General features: G+C 34.8%; 1 protein-coding gene across 1 annotated transcript in view; it reads right to left on the reverse strand.

Annotated features, from left to right (window-relative positions):
- TRIP11 (thyroid hormone receptor interactor 11) overlaps positions 1 to 25969 on the reverse strand; it is a 94366-nt gene that overhangs the window by 20294 nt on the left and 48103 nt on the right. The window contains exons 13-16 of the mRNA XM_043983707.1: positions 25703 to 25896; positions 19177 to 19340; positions 18310 to 18413; positions 14208 to 14307 (exon numbers count right to left, since the gene is read on the reverse strand). Coding sequence (XP_043839642.1) covers positions 14208 to 14307; positions 18310 to 18413; positions 19177 to 19340; positions 25703 to 25896 — 562 coding nt within the window. The remainder of the gene's footprint in view (positions 1 to 14207; positions 14308 to 18309; positions 18414 to 19176; positions 19341 to 25702; positions 25897 to 25969) is intronic.

Genomic DNA, 25969 nt, shown 5'->3' on the forward strand with positions numbered 1-25969 from the left:
TTCTCTCATTTATTTGCTTGCATTAGAAAGTCTGGCAAATGCTTTTAAGCATGTTAGAAACAGCAGTGGCAGTTCCAGAGCCATTCAGTAAATGCTAGGAAATGGAAAGGATTATTTGTTTTCCTTTATCCCATTTTCCTGGCTGGACCTTGTTCTTAGTTGGCTGTCTAATTAGACTGTCTAGCGGAACTAAGAACATGGCCCAGGATACAGCTGGTAGGACAAGGTACCCTGGTTGAAAAGGTATAAATTGAAAGCCAGGATGTTTGCTCTAATATAATGAATTTATAACAGGTTGCAACTGTATTAAAACAAATTCAAGGGCTATAAACAAACTTTTAATTTTTAAAAAAGAAACGTTTACTATACAAGGGAAACCTGCAAAACCTTGAGAGACAGTTGGAAATATCATGGATAATTCCTAAAATTACTTTTTATAAAGTCAACTATATACCAGGGCTAAAGAGACTTTTGTATTAAGAATCTCTCATATCAAATTCCTTGTTTAAACCAGTAACTTTATAAACTAAAAATGTGAGCTGAAAAAAGTGCTTAAAGTGAATGAGATAAAAACCTGTAATATAATGGTCGTTCAAAACAAGAAACATCCCCATATCCCATAGAAGTAAAGTGACTCACCATTTTTTCTTTATGATTATGCTACATTTTCCCATTAATTTTCATAGAATCACAGAATGGTAGCATTTTAAGTGTCCTCAGATATCACCTACTCCAGCCCATATCTAACACAACTCCCCCCATCCCCCATCACCATATTCAACTAGTCATCAAGTCTTCACCCTTTTTTTGGTGGGGGGAGGAGGAGACAATGAGGGTTAAGTAAGTGATTTGCCCAGGGTTCACACAGCTAGTAAGTGTCAAGTGTCTGAGGCCGCATTTGAGCTCCTGAATCCAGGGCCGGTGCTTTATCCACTGCGCCACCTAGCTGTCCCCTAAGTCATCATCCTTTGCTTAAGGATCCTACAGTGAAAAGGAACCTCCTACCTCCTGGGGAAGTCAATGTTTTGTATAGTTCTAATTGCTGAGAAAATTGTCCTTAACAACAACTGGCCTCTCTACAACATTCACTTTTTAGATTATTTTAAAATTACTGAAACTGGGGGGCAGCTAGGTGGCACAGTGAATAAATCACTGGCCTTGGATTCAGAAGGACCTGAGTTCAAATCCAGCCTCAGACACTTGACACTAGCTGTGTGACTCTGGGCAAGTCACTTAACTCTCATTGCCCCGCAAAAAAACAAAACAAAAATAAAATGACTGAAACTATTCATGCACTTTTCATTATTCATGAGGCTAAATTTTGGTTTGCGAGAAAACAAATTTGAAAGCACTGATTTAAAAACAAAATTATTATGCATGTGTCTAAATGTGTTTACACACATATACATGCATGCACACATACACATGCCACACCCAGACTAGCTTAAGTTAAAATAAATTCACTCTATTAGAATGTTGACCTGGAAGGGTGATGATTATTTTTAGCCACAGAAACTCATTAATGGAAAAAAGGGTTTCAATGTACATTGATGGAAGAGTGCTCATGTAAGCAGAATCAAGAATTCCTAAAGTAATAATATTTTACAGTTTATAAAAATTATTTGACATATACTCTACTTTGTGGAATCTCTAGCCTGAGCCCTGCTTTCCCGGCTCATGAATCTCTTATCCTAGGTCATTTCACAAGAGATCCCAGTCATGCTCATTTCTTTTCTGGCTTGACTTCTCTATCTCCTCACCAACAACCTTACTGCTATCCAAGTATCTTTTTTACCCACCTCCTTTTCTGGCTGTCTTTCCCCATTAAAATATAAACTCCTAAAAGGTAGAGACTGTCTTGTTTGCTTGAATCTGTATTTCTAGCACTTCGCACAGTGCCTGGCAAAGTAAGCGCTTTATGAAAGCTTTCTTCCTCTATCTTCACAACAACCTCATCTATCTCAGTTATAGAATCATAGAACTGTGGAGCTAGATATAACCTTACATGTCATGAAATCACAAGATCATAGCATCAATTAATTAATTAGCAAGGTTTTACTAAATACCTAATATGTTCCAGGCATGGAGAAAAGACAAAAATAAAATAGTTGCTGCATTAAAGAAACCAACTATAGAATTTACATTAATAAAGTAATTGAAGTCCACCTATTCCTACTTGCTCATTTTATAAAGAAATGGAGGCTCAAATAGTATAATTAGTCCAAGCTCACAAAATGAATAGCAGAGACAGAATGTGATCCTAGCTCCTATGATTCCAAATATAGTGCTTTTTCAGTGCATACAAGTCAGTGACATTTACTTTTCTACCCATTTCAAGTCTCTCTCCTTCAGCTGACTGCAGATCAGAGTGAACTCTCCCTCCTCTGAAGTTTATAGTACTTGTCTTACCATCTACTTGACACTTCATCACAAAATGCCTGCTCATATTTAATTTTTCATGTGTATCTTATCTTATCTCCAAATCATAAGATTACACTGAAAATGGTCCAAATTTTGATTTAAAAAATAGCAAAATTCATTTGGAAAAATAAAAGATCAATAATATCACAGGAAATTATGAAAAGAAGTGGATAGTAAGAGGGGATAGGAGAGCATTTTCTGACCTCAAATAATATTATAAAATACCAGTCATCAAAATGATCTAGTATTGATTAAAAACTAGCTAGATCAAGGGAACACACCAGAAAAGGTAAAATCACAAACAGTGGAAATAAATAACCCAGTGTTTGATAAACCAAATGGAAAAGAAATGCAAGTGATAGGCTATGGGTAGCCTAGTCCTTCAAAAATCTGTTAAACCAAATTAAAAATTATTTTAAAACTTAAAACCAAATTTAGGCCCAGATATACGTAGGATAGAAATGACCATCACCTTCCCTAGAAAATTCCTCTTCTAAAGCAGTGGAGCTAGAAGGAAGAACAGTTGAGTTCCCAGTCAGCTTCCACTCGCCTACAATTGACTCAGAAACCTCAGTTCTATACATCAACACTTTCTTCAAGAAATAAATCACTTAAGTACTGTACATGAAGAGTTTCAAATACCATCACAAAACTGATTATATTTTAACAGATAAGAAATGATTCATTAATGATGTGGGAGCCATTCCTGAATCAGCTATGTTAGAAGCTAGAAGAATAAAAATAAAAAATAAAATAAATAAGAACAAAAAGATGCAGTGTACAATCTATTCAAACAAGTTACTGACAATGAAAACAGGGTAATGGATAAAAGGACATAGACAAGGACCATAATAATTTCATATATTAGTTTAACTGATAAAATATATATATTGCTATTACAAGGAGACCAAAATAAACTTTAAAATCACCTTAGCAAACTTACTTGATAGAGAAATGGCAGCCAAAAGCAATACATATTTAGAGTATAAACTCATTTGTAAAATTGTAAAGAGATTGGGAAATAATGAATCAAATCATAAAGCAGAGAGGTAGTACAAGGTAAAATCAGTTTAAAGAAAGTCTGACAAGAGACCCAACTAAATTCATCCCGAAGGATAGGATTTAAGGAAGAAAATAGATAAGAATGAAAAGAAAAAAGAAGAAAAATGGGGGGGGGGGGGGAGATCTGCAAAAAATTTTATAAGAATTTATTTTCACCATCAATGACAGCAGCGCCATCACACCTGGCCTCTCACACTGCAATTCAAGATATGCTTAAAGGAGAGGCATAAATTAAAATAAAGAGAATAAATATGGGAAAAGAAATTGCAATAGACCAAGAATATATAAAGAAGATTGATCCTGGAGGAAATACAACTGTGAAAGCATTAAGTAACGAATTCACAAGCTATCTGAAGAATAGTTAGATATCAAAGTCATGGGGAAAAGTTGGATCTTATATTTTTTTTAAAAAGGCAAACGAAAGAACATCAAAAACTACTAACCTATAAGCCTACTTTCCCATCCATATACAGTTTTTTATGAGACTTACCTACATATGCATTGAAAATATCCTCAGTGAGGGTATTAGTTTAAAAAAAAAAGTGGCTTTTTGCAGTGTTTTACATTATAAACAATTTTTTGAGCTGCTTGTCCTTGTTCTTTAGATAAATATTAAGTCCTGATTTGTAACTATATGATTTACAAATCTAGATGCTAAGTTAGAAATAATCACCTTGATTACAACTACATCATAACTATTATTCAGTGTTTTCTCTCTCTCTAAATGAATGGTATCACAACATCACGTTGGGAGACCATCTTCTGGAAATTTACCTGATTTATACCTAATAAATACTTGGTCCTAATAGCCTTGACCCTAAATAAAATACTGTTACCATACTGTAACTGATTCAAAGAGGTATAAAATAGAAGATCCCACTGTGCTCATTATATATTATAAAAAGGCTTTTGATTCAGTAGACAATAACACTACCTTAAGGCCTCTCTTTCAATAAGTTGTTACCCACTCATACACCAAAATTATGAAATGTCTGTTCAATAACCTCTTCCATAAACATCAGGTGAGATGTAAAACTGGGAGATGTATACTTCCAAAAGGTGTTTGCCATTATGATGCAAGACACAATCTATGCATAGTCCAAGCTGAAGGCTATTCACCCTATAGAAGGTGAAATTTGGGCAGCTAGGTGGCGCAGTGGATAGAGCACCGGCCCTGGAGTCAGGAGGACCTGAGTTCAAATCTGGCCTCAGACACTTAACACTTACGAGCTGTGTGACCCTGGGCAAGTCACTTAACCCCAACTGCCTCACCAGAAAAAAAAAAAATAAGGTGAAATTCTCCCATGTGTTCATGCTCACAGTTAACATCATGCTAGTTACACTAAGCCCCAGGACACTATAAAATCTCTTAGAAGAGTTCTAACCTAAAAAACTCTGGGTTAATCATTCTCTTACTTAGATGATGGCATACAATTGGATGGATAGCTTATAGAGCCTGTGCATCAACATGTGTACTTGGGGTAGAAAGTATCAATAGACAATAAGTTGGACCCAGAGTTAAACAGAAGAAGAGAGTAGTCTCTAGGAAATTGCAAAGCTGATAAAAACCAATAGTTTTTTTTAGTACAAAAGAATAATTACAAAGTATAAATGACCACATGAAAACATGTCCCAGATCATTAAGAAGTCAAAATTCAAATGATTTTGAGGTTTTACTTTAAACTATAAAAATGGCCAAAAAAGACAAAAAGAAGGAACAGTCAATACTGGAGTGGCTTTAAGGAAGTCAGGCACACTTATACAATTGATGGTGAATGCATAGTGATCTAACCATTATGAATATCAATTTGGAATTATGGGAAAAAGTTATTAAATTTTCCCTATCCTTTCTTTGGCCAAGACATATACCCTAAGGATGGACATATACCTTAAAGATGTCAAAGACAAAAATAAAAGTGTATGCAAAAATAGTAATGGCAGTATACTTTTTAGTTGAAAAAGATGAAAACAACATGGGTACACATTAGAAGAATGGCTAACCAACTATGGCATATTAAAGAAATAGAAGATTATTGTGCAACAAGATAAACATTAGAAATTCAAAGAAATATAAGAATAGAAGCAAAACAAAGTAAGTTAAACCATGGGAACAAATACACAAAAATTACAACTATGTAAATGAAAAGATCATTTGAAGTAAGTTAAACTCTGAATAACTGAAGAACCAATGAAAATCCCAGAGAACAGATAGCAAACAAATATTCCCCAACTCACGTCAAAAAGATATGACACCATCAGGGCAGAATATCATATACTGTCAGGTGTGGTCACTGTGTCAAATGTTTATAGCGGGGGCAGCTAGGTGGTGCAGTGGATAAAGCACTGTCCCTGGATTGAGGAGGACCTGAGTTCAAATCTGGCCTCAGACACTTGACACTTACTAGCTGTGTGACCCTGGGCAAGTCACTTAACCCCAATTGCCTCACCAAAAAAAAAATGTTTATGACAATTGTTAGGGATTTGGGGGGGGAGGGTGTCACAAAGGAGAAACCAATCTAGGAGTTGAAATAACAGTGAGGAAAAGACAGAAAGCAACACAAAAACATTGTAAAAAAATTTCTAAATGATAAAGTTCGTGGTTTAAGTTAAATTAAAATGTTGCAATAGTAAAAGTATCTGAGAACTCTTCCTAACATAATATTAAAATGAATTGGCATTTAATACATTAATTTTACATAGCTAAGTAACAATTAATGGCATCAAAATCCTAGCGACAGGGGGCAGCTAGGTGGCACAGTAGATAAAGCACTGGCCCTGGAGTCAGGAGGACCTGAGTTCAAACCTGGCCTCAGACACTTGACACTTACCAGCTATGTGACCCTGGGCAAGTCACTTAACCCTTACTGCTCCACCCAAAAAAAATCCTAGTGACACAGTACTTTTTTCATGCATATATCCTAAGTCATTCCTCCACATCTCTAATTCTAATTTGATATCTTCTTTTCAGTATTATATTTTACCTATCAGTAGTTACAATGTATTCTGAATATTAATCTAGAAAACACTCAGAATCTGAGGCATAAGGGTTAGAAGGGTGATAGTGATAACCTGGAAAAGTTTGAGAGAACCAAATACACAATCCTTAAATAAAACCACTGCTCAACCACATCTTCCTCTCAACCTCTCATCAATTTTATGTTTTTACAGAAAAAGTCGTAATTCATACAAACCACAGCTCAAATGTGGAACTATATTTATATAACAGCAGGCAAAATATGGATTTGTAAGCAAAATGTAAGATCTCTATGAGGTAATGGTTCTTCTATTTTTTGTTGATGTTTTTTTTTCTTATTGAAGTCCAGGTTCCTTTGTTTATAAAATATCTGGTCACACAATGGCAAAGTTACAATAAAACAACATAGTATGATTTTACATTTTTTCAGAGAAGCAATTTAAGGGTTTTTATATATCATTTCCCCCTTTGCTTAGCATAGTATGGTGTACATACTAGGAGCTTAATGAGTCTATTGAACAGTATAAGCAAAAGCATAAGGAGCATATTTGGCCAACATTTTAAAGTACAAATTCAAAATTAATTCAGTAAATATTTATCAAATACCTGCCATATACAAAATACCGTGCTAACAACATGACTAATGCAGAAATATATTTAATGTGATTGTACATATATAACCTATATCAGATTGCTTTCTGTCTTGGGGAGGGGGGAGTAAAGGGAGGGAGGGAAAAAATTTGGAACTCAAAATCTTATAAAAACAAATGTTGAAAACTATCTTTACATGTAACTGGAAAATAATAAAATACTTAAAAAGAAAAAACAAAACAAAGTACCATGCTGAAAACTAGGAAATAAGTTTAAGAAAGACAGTCTGCCTTCTTGTATCTTAGGTAGCATTACAAGGGCATAAAACATCAAGTTATTGATAATAGATGATTGTATAAGTGTATCTGAGTTTTACGAAAATTAGTGCTATGATTGATCTAAGAAAGAATGCTTTTGCCACCAAGGAGAATCAAAGAAGACTTCCTAACACAGTAATGACTGAGTTGGGTTTTAAAGAATGGACATGGTGGTGCACACCTATAATCCTTACTTCCAGGGAGGCTGAGTCTGATGGATCTCTTGAACCCAGGAAATCTGAGCTGCAGTGGGTTAAGACAACTGAATGTCCACACTCAGTACAACATTAACATTAAACACTGTAAAAAAATATTTCTAAATTATAAAGTTCATGATTTAAGTAACACTAAAATTTTAAGATAATAAAAAATATGTGGGAACTCTTCCTAACCTAACACTAAAATGAATTGGCATTTGATACATCAATTTTATACATGTAAGTAACAATTTTTTTTAATTTTTTTTTTTTAGTGAGGCAATTGGGGTTAAGTGACTTGCCCAAGGTCAGACAGCTAGTAAGTGTTAAGTGTTTGAGGCCAGATTTGAACTCAGGTGCTCCTGAATCCAGGGCCGGTGCTCGATCCACTGCGCCACCTAGCTGCCCCTGTAAGTAACAATTAATGGCAACAAAACCCTAGTGACATAGTCTTCATGACTCCAACATCAGGTCTTTATATCAAAAAGTTTCTTACTAAAATATCATGATATCCCGCAAAAAGATGAGAGAAACTATTATGGTACTGAAAAAAGTCATCACACTTCCTTTAAGACACAGTAAATAAACAATTTAAGGCATGCTACATCATCAAGATGCTGAATGCACTAATGACAGTATTCTCTAGGAATATGATTTATAACAAATTACTATCATTCCTGAAGGAAAAGAAATATTTTCTGTGTTCTAAAGTTATCCATTAACATACGAAAAAAAAATTAGAAGACTACAAGCAAAATAAATTTTTAACATTCATTCTGGACTCCTATTTTGCTCCTACTTCCACCCCGATTTATTGAAAGACATGAGGGGCAGCTAGGTGGTGCAGTGGATAGATCACCAGCCCTGGAGTCAGGAGTACCCGAGTTCAAATCCGGCCTCAGACACTTAACACTTACTAGCTGTGTGACCCTGGGCAAGTCACTTAACCCCAATTGCCTCACTAAAAAAAAAAAAAAAAAAAAAAGAAAGACATGAAATCTGAGGTTTAATGAAAATAAACTATTTAGTAGTCAACTATAAATATTTTTAATTATCTAGGTAAATGGAAAAATTTTAAGTAAGTTTCAAATGAGTAAAAATGTAACTATAAAATAGGAAACTAATTAATTTACTTACATATTATAAGCTAGGCTAAAAAAAGAACCAAAACACCCAAGTTTTAGTAGCACTATTAGAATCTAGACATTTATCCAACTGAGAATAATCTGTTAACCATTTATGGCAATTCAAAAACTACATCTGGTACTTTTTCCATTTTTCCATTTAAATACTACTTTTGCTAAAGATAACCATAAAGAAGTTCTTCAAAAAGTTTGGCCAACAAAGCTATGTCTTGGAATGTATTTGGACTGTTTTCAACAGAATGTTAGATGGTTTTTGTGTAAATAATGGCCTAGAAAACTGAATGTTTTATATAAAATAAAAATTCTATCAATCTATCATGAAAGTAATTCTATGAATGTTAGAAGCTTCCTTTACGTACATTTCTTTAAACCTTTGTGTTTTTTTTGTTTTTTGTTTTTTTAGTGAGGCAATGGGGGTTAAGTGACTTGCCCAGGGTCACACAGCTAGTAAGTGTTAAGTGTCTGAGGCCGGATTTGAACTCAGGTACTCCTGACTCCAGGGCCGGTGCTCTATCCACTGCGCCATCTAGCTGCCCCCTAAACCTTTGTTTTAACACTCCATAATGCAGGGGGTGGCTAGGTGACACTGGCTGTGTGACCCTGGGGAAGTCACTTAACCCCCATTGCCCCCCCCAAAAAAACAAAAAAACACCACTCCATAATGCAGAAAAAAATCTGAGTCCTAGCTCATAAATTCTTTAAATTTTCTCTTAAAGAAAAACTAAGGTATGTTTTCATTCTCACTTTTAGAAAATATGGGATAAGGCGTAGAGACTAAATTTTCTTGAAAAGAAAAAATCTGAGTAAGACCTTCAACAACTCTCAGATAATTAAGACTAAATTAGTATAAAATTATCCTTTTTTCCTTTGATCTACAGTTATAATATCCTTTTAAATTCTAGCATAAATTCACCTTTGGCTATTAGGCATACCTAGAAGGTTCTCCTTCCTTACCTCTCCTTTTAGAATCTCTCTAAATGAAGCCTTTCTGGATGCTCCCAGGCTGCTAGAGCCTTCCAGGTCAAGGTTACCCATTTGCTTTATGTTTTGCATACACCTATGCACATAATATTGCTGCTGCCATGCCTCTCCTCCATTACAATGTAAGCTTCAATAGTATAAGGACTATTACCCTCTCAGCTACTTTCTGGACTTCAATACCACACACCTCAGCTTTGGTTTTACCTCAGATTCTCCCTCAGCACCTGGGACCTCCTCACCCTGGAACATCCATCCCCTTGCAGACTCCCAATGGAATATCCCTTTTACCAGGCCAGCCCCCTCCTCCCACTGTTGAGTTATTACCAAAGGATAAGAATAATTATATTATAGATCAGTATTTATCTTTCTGTTTAAAATATAAGACTTGTAAATTCATGTTCCTTTTCATTATTTTCTCATGCTGTATTCTTCACTGATAAAGTTCCTCCAATGGATATTATTCAGGTAAATTAGCTCTTCAAATTTATACTTTTCCTGCCTCAAGACTCTCCCTTCTCCACGCCAACCTACACACTGCTGCCAAAGTGATTTTCCTTAAGTCAAGATCTGACCATATTAATCCTCAACTCAACCAATTCCAGCAACTTCCAACTGCCTCCAGGATAAAGTACAAACTCCTCTTTTTAGCTTTTAAAGTCCTATACATCCTAGTCCCAAACTATTTTTCTAGCCTCACAGGACACTCCTCCTCCTCCTCGTCCATTTTGCTGTCAAGCCAAAGTAGTCTTCTGTCACTTACACAACTACACCCCAACCCCTACCTTCCATACCCAATTAATGGAGTGCATCTTCTCCTCACCTCTACTTCAAAGAACCTCTCTTCCTCTAAGATACAAGCAACTGAGGTACCATACACTACCATAAAACCTTTCCAGATATTCCCCAACTATCTGTCCTTCCTCCAGGGGTTATAATGGAGCTGCTTAACCCTGCTTCTGAGAGCCAATTATTAAATTCTCAGTGTAGGGTTGAATGAATAAACTAACCAACATGTATGAAGCACCTATTATGTGCCAGTCCCTGTGCTAAACACTGAAAATAGAAACAAGAAAAAGAAAAACTGTCCTTGTCTTTAAAGCGCTTACAATCTAATGGGGAAGTATATTTATACCACAGAAACTGAAGAAATGTTATAAATCAAGCTTGACTTACTATTTGTTTTCATTTTTTTGTGTGTGTGAGGCAATTGGGGTTAAGTGACTTGCCCAGGGTCACACAGCTAGTAAGTGTTAAGTGTCTGAGGCCGGATTTGAACTCAGGCACTCCTGAATCCAGGGCCGGTACTTTATCCACTGTGCTACCTAGCTGCCCCTGTTTTCATTTTTTAATAATGCAGATTAAATTGACAAGTGGCCACTGTCTCTCCTATTGTATCTGTAATCCTAAATCCTTCTAACACAATAACTGGTACATTTTAGGGACTTAATAAATATGTGATTATTGACTGATTGATGATGCCATTTTTTTCCACTGCACAGGTCTTTTCTAGCCATTTACTATAAATCTATTAGGGCTTTCAAAAAATAGAACAGACTACCTTGTTAAATCAAAGCTCACTCTTGCTCACTCACATTTAAACAGACACTGTAAGATATGTTGCAGAGGACATTGCTGTATTGGACAGAAGGCATACTAGATGACTCCTTTGTTTTTATCTAAATGAGATTTACTTTACAACTAAATGTTAAAATAATTCAACAATCTACAATTTTAATATTGGTAATACACATTAAACAGGTCTTACTTGTAAAATGTTCTGTTGGTTAGGCTTTATTGTTTCCAATTGAATTTAGCTTTTCCTAAGGCTGAATACACACACAAAAAATTATCTCATCTCTACAGAGATGAGATAATTAAAAATTTTTGAATAAAACACAACTTCTTTTAAAAATTATTTCCTTATATTGTTTAAATGTTGAAACTTTATATTAACTAATCATTCTAATTCTCAATCTACGGATGCTTATGAAGAAAAACAATTTATTAACTTTTCTTCTACAGTTTAAGGCACTATGTACTCTCTCAGAGCAAAAGCCATTCATCTTTTTCAAAGTTGTTTCTTCTGGCAAATTTCTTTACTGTCTGGCCAAGTTTTGTGTTAAAAATAAAGTACAGTATTACAACATCCATCAACATTTAAAGTGCTTAATAATCTATGAAAGCATATGAAAGCAAAAATACAATGGCCCTTCTGAATCAATCAAGTTAATCAAGAATTTATTTATAATATCAAAAGGATATACAGATTTTTAAGAATTCAAATTTCTTAATAGTTATGAGTGTATAAAAGATAAATTAATCACTCACATGGATATGAGATGACACCTTTTAAGCAAAAACATACTTAAAAACTTGATGGAGGAAATGTCCTTTTACACCACTTTCCTATCTGAGCAACACTGGCTGCTTGCCTTTACCTCAAATACCATAGTTGTTTAAGAATAACAGAACTTTAATATGGTTTTTGTTAATTCTACAAAATGAACCAAGTTATTGAACACAAGATGAAAATCACTTTGAATTTCTAATGCATCAGTGTTCTAGACCCTAGCTTCTTAAACCGTGGATCATGACCCCATATGGGGTCAAGTAACTGAATGTAAGGGTCGAGAAAAATTTGGCAACAGTGAAAGGTTATGTATACCTATTTTATATAACTATGTATCCAGGGTTATGTATGGAAAAATTTTAAGAAGCCCTATTCTACTCAATACAATATGGCAATAACATATAGAAAACACATAACAAAATCTGTGAATAATAAGATTTTAAATGGCATTGTTGTTGAAGAGGTAATACTTTTGGAGAAGCAAGTAGTTCAGGGACTCTGATGATATATATCATCTATAAAAAAGCATAAGAATTTTGACTCACCAAAGTTCCTGTTGCTGAGAATTATGAATATCAGATCAATGTCTTCACATGCAAGTTTGGTTAGATATTTTATACTGGTACACCATCTATCACTGATGTGACAATCCTTTGTAAGCTGAGAATGTTTCTTGGCTCCATTGTCTAGTCTGTTTCTAGTATATGACTTTCTTCAGTAACTAGGGTAGACTGGAACTACCAACAGTTTCTAGCTATCTAGAGCTAAACTGTATAAAGACTAGACCTGTTAAGATCTGTTAATCTTCTTTTCAATTTAATTACCTTTTTGTGATAAACAAAAATCCATCTTCTCTCCCTCCCACTCCCCCACTGGGGAAAAAACCCACCTTCATATGCATAGTCAAGCAAAGCAAATACCTCCATTGGCCATATCCAAAAACCTGGACTGATGATAGAGCATGCTACCTACTTCCTCAGAAAGAAGTAATACACTCAGGATTTTTTTCCAAGCACATACTCCTAAAGAGATATAATCATTTTTCTATATCCACCAATGAGCTCAGGTACTGTTCTCTATGTAAATAAAAATGTTATGGAGCAGTGACTCAAAACCAAGGAAGTCTTGGTGCTGGTGCCTTAAATCTGCTTTTTGGGATAACTCTCTGGCCCCTTCAGTTTCTAAAGACCTTCTGTTTCCAAACTGCCTGTCTGGACTTTTGACTATGCCTTTATATATTCTTAGGTACTCATCTGTCTGACTCCTTCAGCACATCACCTGCCCTACTATACAGTATTTATCTATGCACTAACTTCTTGTTTGCATGATTCCTGACACAATGACTACCCTGAGCACCACTGCCCTATTTTCTGACCCCCCAACCTCTGATGAACATTTGCTTCTGGGCTCCCCACTGAATAGTCAGTTATTGATTACCTAATGTAGATCAAAGTCTCTGGTACATTATTCTCTCTCCTGAACCATGTATATGGCCTGTCTTTATAAACTCTTAGCACTTCTTTGAACAGCACTTTCAGGTATGGCCCTGGAGTAGACCACTTTCATGGGCAACCCAAGAGAATATATATAGGAATGATATATTAGCCAAACATTATTCTCCAAAATGTATACTGTATCATATGACCAGATTGAATTCCAGTTTATGTCCTAAAATTTAGCACCAACAACCTCAAAGAACTGGCTGAATGTACAGAAATATGTATTCCATGTAAACTATGTTCAAGAAAGCAAGCAAGATACTGACAACCTGCCATCTTCTGATATTTGGGTTGATCTATAGCATTTTTCATGTGTACTTAGGATCTTATTTTCATTAGAGTGGACAGATGGCCTTTACCCTCTAGCTACTCTTCTCCTTGTGAGGAAAGGCAAAAATTGACTAGGTGCCAGGTTGGAACTATGCATACAATTTGTGGCCATATCACAAAGTAAAATTAAAATGCATAGGAAGGAACATAATTTAAAGCCCTGGTTATTAGCACTATGTTTCAATGAACTGGAATAGAACAGACAGAATTAACTGGAATGCAAAACCATAAACACTACAACGAGACTAACTATGCTTTACTATTAAAGCTATTAGATGCCTATCTTCAGTACATTTCTAATATAACACTATTCTTTTAGAATAAAGACATGTATTTATACCTTGTTTTTTAAGTTCTTCAATTTGTTCTTCCTTGAGATCCAATTGTTCTGTAAGTCTTGATGCTGAATCTAAAGCAGCATTTGCTTCTTCTAAGTTTTCCTTTAAGAGAAGAAAACTCATTAGAATTTACTGTTCAAGTCTACCTATTAGATCTTTGGAAAGACAGTTTATGACCAAACAAGAGATAGAGTATATTATAAAATACAAAATGGATGATTTTGATTAAATTAAAAAATTTTTGTACAAACAGAAACAATGCATCCAAAATCAGAAGGGAGGCAGAAAGCTGGGAAACAATTTTTATGGCCAGTACTTCTGATAAAGGCCTCATTTCTAAAATATATAGGAAACTAAATCAAATTTATAAGAATCCAAGTCATTCCCCAATTGAGAAATGGTCAAAGGATATGAACAGGCAGTTTTCTGATGAAGAAACCAAAGCTATCTATTCCCATATGAAAAAAATGCTCTAAATCTCTAATGATTAGAGAGATGCAAATTAAAACAACTCTGAGGTACCACCTGACACCTATCAGATTGGCTAAAATGACAAAAAAGGAAGATAATAAATGTTGGAGAAGCTGTGGAAAAATTGGAATACTAATGCATTTTTGGTGGAGCTGTGAACTAATCCAACCATTATGGAGAGCAATTTGGAATTATGCCCAAAGGGCAATAAAGCTGTGCGTACCCTTTGACCCAGCAATACCACTTTTGGGTCTTTTTCCCAAAGAAATCATGGAAAGGGGAAAGGGACCCACATGTACAAAAATATTTATAGCTGCTCTTTATGTGGTGGTAAGGAATTGGAAGTTGAGGGGATGCCCATCAATTGGGGAATGGCTGGACAAGTTGTGGTATATGAATACAATGGAATACTATTGTGCTGTAAGAAACGATGAGCAGCAGGAGTTCAGAGAAACCTGGAAGGTCTTGCGTGGGCTGATGATGAGTGAGATGAGCAGAACCAGAAGAACATTGTACACAGTATCATCAACATTGAGTGTTGATCTACTGTGATGGACTATATTCTTCTCACCAATGCAATGGTACAGAGGAGTTCCAGGGAACTCATGATAGAAGAGGATCTCCAAATCCAGGGAGAAAAAAAAAAAAAGAACTGTGGAGTATAGATGCTAAATGAACCATACTATTTCTTTTGTTTTTGGTGCTATTGTTTTTCTATTTTGAGGTTTTTATCATTGCTCTGATTTTTCTCTTATAACATGACTAATGCAGAAATATGATTAATGTTATTATATATATATATATATATATATATATATATATATATATATATAAAAAACCTATATCAGATTACCTGCTGTCTAGGGGAGGGGTGAGGAGGGGAGGGAGGGAGAAAAATCTGAAATTGGAAAGCTTGTATAAACAAAAGTTGAGAACTATCTTTACATGTAATGGGAAAAAAAATAAAATACTTTATTAATTAAAAAAAATAAAAATAATAAAAAAAGAATTTACTATTCAAAATCAATAGCACAGAATTTAGTTCTAGGCTCCACATCAAAAAAGGGACAATTCAAACTGGAACCCATTCAAGAAGGGCAACCAGGATGGTGAGGGGAAAAAAGAAAAAAGAAAAGAACTAGGAAGGAATTAAGGATGCTTAGCTTGGAGAAGAGAAGACACTGGAAAGTATGAAAGGTATCTTCAAGCATTTAAGGAGCTACCATGTAAAAGAAAGATTTTAAACTTATTACAGGTAGAAATAGGAGAAACAGATGAAACTTGCCAAGAGGCAAATTTCTGCTTGACAGAAAGAAAAAATTCCTCCAACACTGAGGGATATCCAAAAGTGGAAGAACACACTGCCTCATAAGGTAGTGTGAAAGCTACTGAGAATGTCAGAATGGACATTCCTACATAGACTGGAGTGAATGACCTCAAAGATACAGTCCAAATCAGCTAGTATATGAATTACAGGTGGAATGAATTGCAGAGATCATGTAGAGTCTATCAGTCTTTAAATTTTACAAATTAGGGTACTGAGGAGGCAAAGAGGACTACAGCCACATAACTAATTAGTATCAGAGATGACACTCGAATCCAGGACTCCCAATTCATACTCAGTTCTTTCTATTCTACCATACTACTTCTCCTAGAAGTAGCAACTGTAATAATTGGAATGATGCCACCTACTGAAGACTTACTATAGGAAAGCTCCACCATGAGGAGAATGCCTCAGAGGGCAAGGCCATGTGGCTTTTCCTTGGCGTCAGGAAGTGACGTTTGCTCATGGGTGCTGTCTATCAAGGCTACCAACAAATCAACTTGAGAAGCCTCCTATTTTCTGGGAGGAGACAGGAAGGAGGAAAGAGGGCCTGCGCAGAGAGCTCTTTCTTTTGGGTTCCTGACTTGATGGTGGTGGTGGTGGCAGAGGACTTCACAGGAAATTTGAGGAAAGATAGGAATGCCAGGCTGTTGGAATTCTGTTCTCAATCTTTCTCTTTCTATTTTTCAATAAACCCTTAAAAACCTAAACTCGTTTTATCAGTGATTTTAGCCAGTTTCCCCTAAAACTGGGGGAACAGAATAGAATCCACATTTAGAATCTTAAATTACACACAACTTAAAGAGTAAGAGGGGAAAGAAGTTATGGGGACTGCAAAAGGCTAACATGCTAAAAAAGCAAGACAGTAATCACAAAAAAATTACAAAAAGCAAAGAATTATTCAAAAAGCATAGCATTTTAGAGCTACTTCACCTAAGACTCTTTAACAGTTTCAAAGGACATAATTATATCATTATTCAATGATCGATGTTAATGATGACCATGAATTATCAAGAACAGCTTAAATTTATATTTAGAGTTTTTTGAAAAGTAAGGGATTGCATCTTAGACATGATGTAAAATAAAGAACAGTGAACATGAAGACCTGGATTCTAATCATATACTAGGCTTAGAAAAATTATTTTACTTCTCTGTGCCTGTTTACTCATCTAAAATGATGATGTTGAACCATATTACCTCTAAGGTTACCATCAATGCAAACATTGTAAGAATTAGACAGTTGTCAACAAAAATGGTTAAAATAAATTTCAGTGCTTAAAGGTATAATCTTCAATTATCTAGAAAATTCACTAAGGTGGCATAGTTTATTCCTCAAAGATGCCAGATAAATGCAGACTTGGAGGATGTGAGTTTGGATACTGATTTTCCATGTACTAGCTGTGTGACCTTGGTAAAGTCACAAACTCTGAGTTTCAGTAGCATATAGTGGAGAAAAAACAATGGAACAGAAACCAGTAAAACTGAACTTCAATGTTGACGCTATCACTCCTTGGTTACATGATCATAATTCATTTCTTCTCTGGATATTGGTCTCTTCGTCTGTAAAATGGAGAGGCTATACTAAAAGATTCCCTTGACATATCTAAAACTGATTATAGCAATGATCTCAGAAATAGAAATATTACCACTTATACTAATAATCCATAAGAGTGCTATGAACACCAGTTGTTATTATGAGACTTAACTGTATTTAAAATTTGGTAACTGCAAAACTCTCTAAATGTTAGATGTCAGTCAGTATAGTAATGCTATAATACACCAGCCAGAGACAATATAATCATACCTTGTAACATTAATTGTTCCAAATAAAATAAAAAGGGGGCTGGGGATGGGAGCAAGGTCTCTACAGAGAAGAGTAAAAATTAAATTCATACCTGTATAAATAAATATGAATGCAGGTTTGTGTGTATGATTTTTATAGGTATTCTATTTCCCAATTTGCAAGAGAGATAAACCTGACTCAATTTCCTAGCTCAATTAAAAAAAAAATATGGGGGGGTGGGGCTATAATTATTTATTTCTATAGACTTTTTAAAATGCCTAGTGGCAGACAGTGATCTATTTTTTGCCAATAAAAATCATACAGTTTGGAGATCAATTTGCTCAAAGCTAGAAATTTTTTTCAGGGGTAAAATTTACATTTTCCATCCTCTGAGTTTATTAGTGTTCTCCTCTATGATACTCAAGAGCTCTCTAATAATTATCTTGATTTTACATCATTTCACACATACAAACTAATTGTTCAAAGAGATTTTTTCATAATTAAAAGGAAAATGCCTTCTACTTACCTGTAATGATATGACCTGTCCTTCTAGATTCTCTGCTTTTCTCTTCCATTCAGCCATCTCTTTCTTTTGCTTTTCTAGTTCAGCTGAATACATAGCCTTTTCTTCTACAAAAAAAAAAAAGGTCTTTTCTTTTTATTTATATTTTCATACACATTTTAACAAGCCTTCAGGAATGCAACAGACACATCTGAAATGATCTCTTACAAAGAAAGTTACTGTACTTTACCTTAAGACTTTAACTTTGGAAAAAAAGAGACACTACCTAAAATAAAAGTAACATTATTATCACCTGCAAAGATGTGAAGCTAGCCTTTCATTCTTTTCATCTGGCCCTCAGGAGAAAATTACTATGGTTGTAAGCATATTGTCCCCAGAAAATTATCTGAAAACATATTAGCTGTTCCAGTTATCCCATTCAGAACACATATGAAGATATGATAATGGCTAATAAGCTAATATACTTTTCAAAGAGCAATAAATAGGTGAAAATACTCTGAAGCCCACTGACAGCACAAACAGCAGAATGAAACCTCCAACAGACATTTCAATATCTATTGCTGATCCTTTTCCCCCCTACAGGTCTTTTGCCCTCTTCCAACCTCATTTGCTATTTCTTTTGCTTATTTTCCCACTGCATGTGGTGGAGATTTCCTATTCTTAATTTCAAAGTAAACGTCTGAAATTTATAGAACTGAAACATAAATTGAGCTGTTATTTGTGTGTGTCCCTCCATGGATATTTCCTGTGGGTCAGAGCACCTCAAGAATAAAGAGATTAGATCATGTAACCTAAAATGGAAAAAGGGGAAAAAAACCCTCATCTCAAGACTATTATTTTTCACTAGACTGAATACAACGTAAAATTTACCTTGCTGAAATTGTTCTAGTACCATTTGTAGATTGGCTAGTGACAGTGCATACTGTTTTACTTGGTCCTGAGAAACAGAAAGCTGAAGTACAGTTTCATCTCTCTGCCTGGAAACTACATTCAGCTGCTCTTGCAAAGATTCCACTTGGAGACTGGCTTGATGACTTAAAAACAAAACAAATAAAAATAAAAACACTTTTAAAAATACACTGAGATACCCTGACAAGAATGAAACAGTTATAAAATAGGCCTTTAACATGAACCATTTAGATATTAATATTTTATTTATTAAATTAAATTGAGTTTAAAACCATTTTTGTTGAATAATTTTGAGCTATTATTGTGACAATAATTTTCAAGAAATAGCAGTAATATTAAAAATCAAGAATTATGAGGCAGTGCAATATAGTGCAAAGTAGTTACTAGAATCATTAGATTTAGGTTCAAATCATATCTCTGACATTTACTACCTGTGTGACCGTGGACAAGCAACAACCACCCTCTCAGTTTCCTCATCTATAATATCAGAGTTAAGACTAGATGGTCTCTCAGTTCCCTTCCAGCTCTAGAACTCTAATCCAATGATACACTAATAGAGATTGTCAGCAAAAAATAATAATAATAATAATAATAATAATAATAATAAAATTAGCCAACATCAGAATTATGGGCTAAAATTCTAAACTATAATTTCTCATGGAATCGAAAAATCTTAGGAGTTGGATGCAACCTTAATAGTCATTTGGTCCAAGCTGAACCAGATCTTCTGGTGTCGGATTTAACTTTAGTTTTCCTGAGTTTTCTTCATTTTGATATCTAACAGAAGACAGGTAAGGAAGAAGTATGATAGTAACTTGGGCCAGAGTTGTCTCACAAAGGACTTTAAAGGGCAGCTTCAAGAGATGTAGAAGAAAGTCTTACAGTGGGACAGAAATCAAACTACTGCTGTATTACACAGTCACACAGCATGTTTACAAAGTCTACTAAGAATTTCCCCCACAGTTGCCCATCAATTGGGACATGGCTGAACAAGTTGTGGTATATGAATGTAATGAAATACTACTGTACTTTAAGAAACGACAAGCAGGTGGATTTCAGAGAAACCTGGAAGGACTTGCATGACCTGATGCTGAGTGAGATGAGCACAACCAGGAGAACATTATACACAGTATCATCAAAATTGTGTGTTGATCAACTGTGATGGACTGGATTCTTCTCACCAATACAATGGTACAAGAGAGTTCCAAAAGACTCATGATGGAAAATGCTCTCCAAATCCAGAAAAAAAAAAAGAACTGTGGAATATGGATGCAGATTGAACTATACTATTTCTTTTGTTTTTGGTGCTGTTGTTTTTCTTTTTTGAGGTTTTTCCTTTTTTCTCTGATTCTTCTTTCACAGCATGACTAATGCAGAAATATGTTTAATTTGATTGTACATATATAACCTATATCAGATTATTTGCTGCCTTGGGGAGGGGGGAGGAAGGGAAAAAAATTTGAAACTAGAAATCTTATAAAAACAAATGTTGAAAACCATCTCTTCTACATGTAACTGGAAAATAATAAAATACTTTAATAATTTTTTTTTAAAAAAAGAATTTCCCCCACATCCCTTGTTAGCTAAAACAAAGGTTACTCATTTTATAGGTGAAAAAACTGAAGTTCAGTGAGGGTAAGTTATTTGAACAAACTAGGAAGTAGCAAAACTGTGAATAAAATTCGAGTCTTTTGATTTCAAAACTAGGGTTCTTTAAGTTACTTCCAACACCTAGGATTCTATGATATTACAAGTCAATTATGTTTCAGAATTTTAAGCGCAATCAACATCTTGGTTTCAATTTTTCCTTCAATGAATTTTCAAAGTTTTTTAAATCACAACATAACTTTTGATATGGTCTTTAATAGACCACATTTCCTGAAAATCAGTGTCACAAAATTGAGTTTTAAAATACCTATACAAAACTCACATGAACCTTTCACATCAAGTTCAAATTCTAAATGGGCAAACAATAAATAGAAGTATAAACATATAGAGAATAAAAAGAAGTTATTAAATACAAGGTAGTATGGGGGGGGGGACACTAGCAGTTGAGTGGATGGAAGAAAGGCTACATGTGCTTGAAATGAGTTTTTAAAAGAAGGACTCTATTAAGTAGTGGCAAATAAAGAGTACATTCCAGAAATAGGAGACAGCCAGTGAACAGACATGAGAGGAATAGAGAAAAGGCCAGTTTGCAAAATTTGGAAGGGGGAATAATGCTAGAAAAATGCTAGAAAAACAAGATGATCAGGTAGTATTGGACTTGAAAAGCTTAGAAAAGGGAGTTTTATATTTTGTCCCAGAGGTAATAAGGCACCTCTGGAGTTAGTTCCATAGGAAAGTCATAAGATCAGATATAGGACTCAATTGAATTTGCTGTATAATGATGAAAGACTTATGAAGACAAACCATTCATCACTACATAATGCTGCGGACTCCTAGAATTCATTTTACTGCTGTTAATATTTATATTATGGATTCCAGGATAAAGGATTGGTATAATCTATACAATTTGGAAAATAAGAGAAGTGTAATTTCTACCTCCACAATTCCCACACAAGCCCTTTCCCTTTCTCTGCTCACCCCTTAGCTTAGGTTCCCATCACCTCTCCCCTGGACTGTTACAACAGCTTCCTAATTGATTTCTCTACCTCAAGTTACTGTAAACTCCAGTTCATCATTTATGCAGCTGCCAAAGTAAATTTCTTCATGCACAGATCTCACGATGTCACTCTGCTACTCAATAAACTCCAGTGGTTTCTAACTGCCTCTAGGAGAAAATATAACCTCCTCTGCTTAACTTTTATAGCTTTTCACAAGCTGGCCCCAACCTACCTTTCCAACCTTACTGAATACTGCTCCCCTTCCTATGTTCTGCAATCCAGAAAAATGGCTTCTCTCTGTTCCACAGACACAATACTCCACCTCTCGTCTCTGTGCCTTTGTACTTGCTGTCCCCATTCCTGAAATGTACCCCCACTCCTCACCTCTACTTCATATAATCTCTCCCTTCCTTTAAGACATAATTCAAGTAGCACCTTCTAAGTGAAGCCTTTCCCAATATCCCCAACCACTAGTGCCCTTCCTTTCAAACTACTTATATTTAACAACTTGTGTTACTTGTATTTATTCTCTTTAAATTTATCCTGCATATTCTTATTCTTATACTTGTTGTCTCCCCCCTCCCCATTAGAATGTAAACTCGTCGAGTAGAGACTATTTTATTCATTATATTGACATTCTCAACACCTAGTGAAATGCCTGGGACATAGAAAGTGCTTAATAAATATTCATTGTCTAATTGAAATTAGAAGATCATAAATAATGAAAGCTCCCACTTAGCATCACCTACCCACTCTACATATTTGACACAATGAATGGGAAATAAAATTGAATAAAATTCAATATGATGAATATAATTGAATAAAATCATGGCATGTGACTGTAGTAGAATATTATTATGCGCTAAGAAAAGATAGAGAGGATAGATTCATAGAAACCTAGCAAAACTTAAAAGAACTGATACAGGATGAAATGAGCAGAATCAGGAGAATAATTTATACAACAACTATAACATCATAAAGATAGCTTTGAAAAACTTAAAAACAATGCCCAATGCAGTGGCCAACTGACCAAAGATGAAACATGCTTCCCAAACTCTTGACTAGAGGTACAAAAGTACACATACATTTTTAAACATGGACTAAATGTGGATCCTTAGCATGACTGTGCTAACATGTTACAGGGAAGGGGTAAGGGCAGTACATGAGGGAGGTTACACTAGCAATACCCCCCAAAACAAAACAAAACAAAAAATCGAGCTTCAACAAGGTACTTCAAAATGTACAGGAAAGAACAGGAGAAGGAAGGAAACATGGACAAGCGGGAGAGTTTTGGGAACTAAAGTACTGCATTTAATACGTACTACTTTTTTTTTTTTTTTTGGTGAGGCAATTGGGGTTCAGTGATTTGCCCAGGGTCACACAGCTTGTAAGTGTCAAGTGTCCGAGGCCAGATTTGAACTCAGGTCCTCCTGACTCCAAGGCCCAAGCTCTATCCACTGCGCCACCTAGCTGCCCATTTAATACATACTTAAAAAAATAAGCTGTATATAATGAGATTTGTGGTTTCATGTGAAACACTTTCTTTATCTCTGTAGATAGAAATATTCATGTTTGTTGGTATTAGTCAAGCTAATAATGTTTTTAAAAAAACAATTATCATTTCATATGGCACCTGCTAATTATTTCCTGTGCATATGAAGTTTGGGAAATAATTTTATTTTTCTTATTTAGATTTACCCATTTTTAAGTAAAACTATCAAAAGCAATTCTAACTTTGTACTTTCTTGAAAATTTAAAAGAGTATTTCTATTCCTTTAAACTTTTTGCAATTACCTTCCTTAATATTTCAATAAATCTGTAACCTCATCAATTTAGTTACTGTTGCCAGTGGTCCAGATCACAACCTATTCATGCCCTTCTCACTATCTATGACTTTCAACTATTTCTTCTTATAAATTTCAAAAAAGTTCTACTCAACATGCTAGAAGCCTTCCCCTAGATCTCCTAACCTTACATGGCTCTCCTACAGTAAAGGAACTGTCCATCTATTATCAGTCGCTCTCATAAATAACTCACCACCAATATTTCCAATTCTAAACTTCTTTGATAATAGCTTTTATGCTACTTTATGCATATATTTTGCATAATTGAATGATTGCCATAACATGCATAATTTAGCATTATATTGTTGTAATATCATATAACTTATTTATGTCTACCATGAATCTTCCTAGTACTTTTCTGAAGACTCACAACTTTGATTTCTCAAAGATTATAATGTTTTATGATTCAAAAATGTGTTAAAAGATGGGGTATTGTGGGGGCAGCTAGGTGGCACAGTGGATAGAGCACCGGCCCTGGATTCAGGAGGACCTGAGTTCAAATTCGGCTTCAGACACTTGACACTTCCTAGCTGTGTGACCTTGGGCAAGTCACTTAACCCTCACTGCCCTGGAAAAAAGAGAGGGGGGGGGATATTGCAAAGATATCCCTCAAAAAAGAAAAAGACCTATTTGTACAAAAATATTTATAGCAGCTCTTTTTGTGGTGGCTAAGAATTGGAAATCAAAGGAATACCCATCAACTGAGGAATGGCTAACCAAACTGTGGCATATGATGGTGATAGAATATTATTGTGCTATAAGAAATGACAAGCAGGATGACTTCAGAAAGGCCTGGAAAGACATGTATGAAATGATGTATTGTGAAGTGAGCAGAACCAAGAGAACATTGTACACAGAGACAGCAATTTTGTTTGATGAAGAACTGTAGATGATTTAACTATTCTCAACAATGCAATGATTCGGGACAATTCCAAAGGACTACTGATGAAACATACTATCCACCTCCAAAGAAAGAACTAATATTGATGGAATAGACTGAAGCATATTTTTCACTTTCTTTCATTTTTTTTAAATTAAGTTTTCTTGTACAAAATGGAAAAAAAAAATGCTTGTTGACCTGGGGGGAAAAAAGATGGGATATTGTTTCCATCTCCTTAAGATAAAACTTCCTCATTTATAAAATGAACATAATTACTGCCTGTGTATCAATGCATCTCACTATACAGAAAAAGGAAACTGAGACCCACAGAAGGCAAAGCAACTTGCCAAAGATCACAAAAGCATTACTGGAAGAGTTTGAATCAGTACAATATTCTTCCCATAATAACATGTTGTCCTACAATATTAGAGCATCAAATAATAAAATTCATAAAATGTATAAAACCTGTAAAACACTACAATGATAAGGCATCATAAAAATTTTTGTTTTTTATAATTTTTCACAAGTCTTTTCATGTTTATAGCAGCTTTTCAAACTGGGAGGAAAAAAAAGCACTTATTCTACTAAACCAGTATAAAATGTATTTAATATGAAGCATTTTCCTTCACAGCTGATATGAGAAGCAGATGACAGTATAAGTTTCAAAAATATTTTTCTCAATTTCTGAGAACTGCCTATGTCAGTAAGGCTAGAGTATAAGGATGATAAAGATATTATATAAGTTGAAAATTTTACAATGTTTCTCTCAATACATTTCCAGGTTCAAGGTACTGTACCAGGCTGTATGGGGAAATACAAAGATGAATAAGACATGATCCCTTCCCTCAAGAATATAGTCTCAGGAGCAAGAAAAATAACAAGTCAGACTGCCCAATTAACTTAAGTTTCTATAATGCAGTTTATTATCTCATTTCCTATTTTTCAATAGTTAACCTATAACGAAATGTTAAGCTAATATCCCATTGAAACACATATTCAACAATAATCATTTACCTAATAAAATCTAATCTGCATGAATTGTGTCAATTCTTTGCTTAAAATTTAAGATTTTTCATTACATCAACAAAAATTTTGCACACACTAAAAAGGCTAGTCTCATGCATTGTAATGCCTAAAATTTTATTTTTAAATGTTACCTGGCATTTTCCACTGCATTAGAGGATGAAACTAGCTTTTCTTCCAATATTGTAATTTTCTTTTTTAGTTTAGCTTCTCGGTCTTCTGCAGCCAAAGCTTCACGGGTATAAGAATCTTCTGTTTCTATAAGATGGTTACGCAATCTTTCTAGCTCCTGGTTTAAGCGAGATTCTTTATCACGAAAATGTTGAACCTGAGCAGAACATATTTATTTATGTCTTATGCCCATAATACTTCATTTTTCTATTTTTACTTAAACTATTTTG

This window comes from Dromiciops gliroides, chromosome 2 (genome assembly GCF_019393635.1).
Source record: "Dromiciops gliroides isolate mDroGli1 chromosome 2, mDroGli1.pri, whole genome shotgun sequence".
In the NCBI taxonomy this organism is placed as follows: Eukaryota; Metazoa; Chordata; class Mammalia; order Microbiotheria; family Microbiotheriidae; genus Dromiciops; species Dromiciops gliroides.